The sequence below is a fragment of the Lolium rigidum genome, chromosome 6 (assembly GCF_022539505.1).
Source record: "Lolium rigidum isolate FL_2022 chromosome 6, APGP_CSIRO_Lrig_0.1, whole genome shotgun sequence".
Classification (NCBI taxonomy): domain Eukaryota; kingdom Viridiplantae; phylum Streptophyta; class Magnoliopsida; order Poales; family Poaceae; genus Lolium; species Lolium rigidum.
Window position 1 is genome coordinate 126,108,882 of NC_061513.1, and position 1,967 is coordinate 126,110,848.

Sequence of the window (1,967 nt, forward strand, 5' to 3'; positions counted from 1 at the left end):
CTCTCTTCGACTTCTGCGCCGCCATTCATCCGAGCTCAATAAGACCCGTACGTAGGCGCTTTCGGATCTTCAACCGGCCGCCATTCATCCAAGCTTATCCTCACGATGAGCTACATCTCGAACCTTCCATCTGACACCTCCAGCAAGGGCAAGCCTGCAGGATGACGCCACTGGTGGGATAGAGTCTGCACGCCCAGCAGCGGCGATGATTCCCCGCCGCCAATTCACAGCGCGGAGAAATGGCAGGGCGTGGAGGAGGAGGCGGAGGAGGAAGGGTCTGAGGAGGTGACGGCAGCAGCGGCCCGTGCGAAGGCGAAGGCGGAGGCGGACGCGAAAGCGAAGGCCAAGGCCAAGGCGCAGCCGCCGAGCACCGGCGACGATGAGGAGGACACAAGTTCCTCCGACGAGTCGACCGACACTACCTTTTCGGAAGAGGTGACGAGTAGGAAGCGCCACCGTGATGAGGACGACGAGGCGGGGCCATCATCAATGAAGAAGAAGTAGTTCAAAATAATTTATATATAATTTGATTATGTTTTTTCGAAGTTTTTATATGTAATTTGTTTATGTTGCACCGATTTCAATATTAGTAAAGAGTTTTTCTTCTATCTATTAAAATTAATTTTTTAGTTTTGAGAACGAGTTTGGGGGACGTGGCTGGGGAGCGACGTCTTTCAAACGCTTAATCCGGTGCCGTTTGGGAATGGTTTGGGGGACGCAATTGAAGATGCTCTTAGACTCTGATCACGCTCCTATCAGTGCTTCAAAATCCGGTTTCGGGAAACATTGAATTTTCCCTCTGAGCTAGCTTTGCGAGCTCAAGGGCGACAGCACGTCCGTAGTCACATGTCATATTGTGTTAGTCCATAACGCGTACCGTAGACCATGCCGATGTGAAACCAGAATGGAAAGTGTCAACATGCCACCAACCCAGCCTGGCCTTGTGTATGACCACTAGCTAGTACGTACATGATTGTTTCAACTACAAAGTCCAAATGCTACCACGAACCTACCTTGCGCGTGCTACCTGATTGTATATAAAAGGCCCCTCCTGCACGGCAGCATCACAAACACAAGAGCAACCCGAAGTCCCAAACCCCGCCAAGGATCAGCTACATCTGGCATTGTACCTCCTCTTCTTGCTTTACTTTTTTCAGTTCCAACCGCAATGGCAGCTGCTATGAAGACCACCCTACTTGTCATGGCGGCGATGGCCATCTTGAGCACCGCCTCAGCGGCCACATACAACGTCGGCGAGCCGGCCGGCGAGTGGGGCTTCGGCATCAACTATGGCAGTTGGGCGTCCTCCAAGCAGTTCATCCCCGGTGACAGTATCGTCTTCAAGTACTCCCCGCAGGCGCATGACGTGCTTGAGGTCAGCAAGGCCGACTACGACTCCTGCAGCGCCGCAAGCCCAATGATCACTCTTAAAACCGGCAACGACATCGTCGCACTCCCCGCCACGGGCACCCGCTACTTCATCTGCGGTATCGCTGGCCACTGCTCAGCCGGCATGAAGGTCACGATCGACGTCGTGTCAGCATCATCCCCGTCGACACCATCGTCGCCCGCACCAGCCAGCGGCCCCAGCGCCAACAACTCTCCCCCGCCGCCGTCACCCTCCGCCGCTACGTCCGTCAGGGTCACAGCAGGCCTTGGCCTTGTCGTTCTACTTGCCGGTCTCATGGCTTGAAGCCTTGAAGTCGACATCTGCCGCTGCATGAACATACGAGCTTATGTATAATCAAATATATTGCAGATGTATTTTTTTAGTGAGAGTATGTGACATTACATGTATGGTTTGCATATTCATTGACTCATTGTAAAGGATATAAATTAATATAAAGGCAACATCTTTTCAATTCGGATATGAAATGTTCACTTGTTGTATCGGAAGTTGGAATAGTGTGATTGACTGAGTTGTACATGAATGGTAGTCGAACGAAAAGTTGGCCCATTGAATCTAT

General features: G+C 51.8%; 1 protein-coding gene across 1 annotated transcript; it reads left to right on the forward strand.

Moving 5' to 3' along the window:
* The first annotated feature begins 1,089 nt into the window (after positions 1–1,089).
* Positions 1,090–1,693, forward strand: LOC124668643 (mavicyanin-like). The gene has a single exon (XM_047205746.1). The coding sequence runs from the start codon at positions 1,169–1,171 to the stop codon at positions 1,691–1,693; it is 525 nt and encodes a 174-aa protein (XP_047061702.1). The 5' UTR covers positions 1,090–1,168.
* The last annotated feature ends 274 nt before the right edge of the window (positions 1,694–1,967 follow it).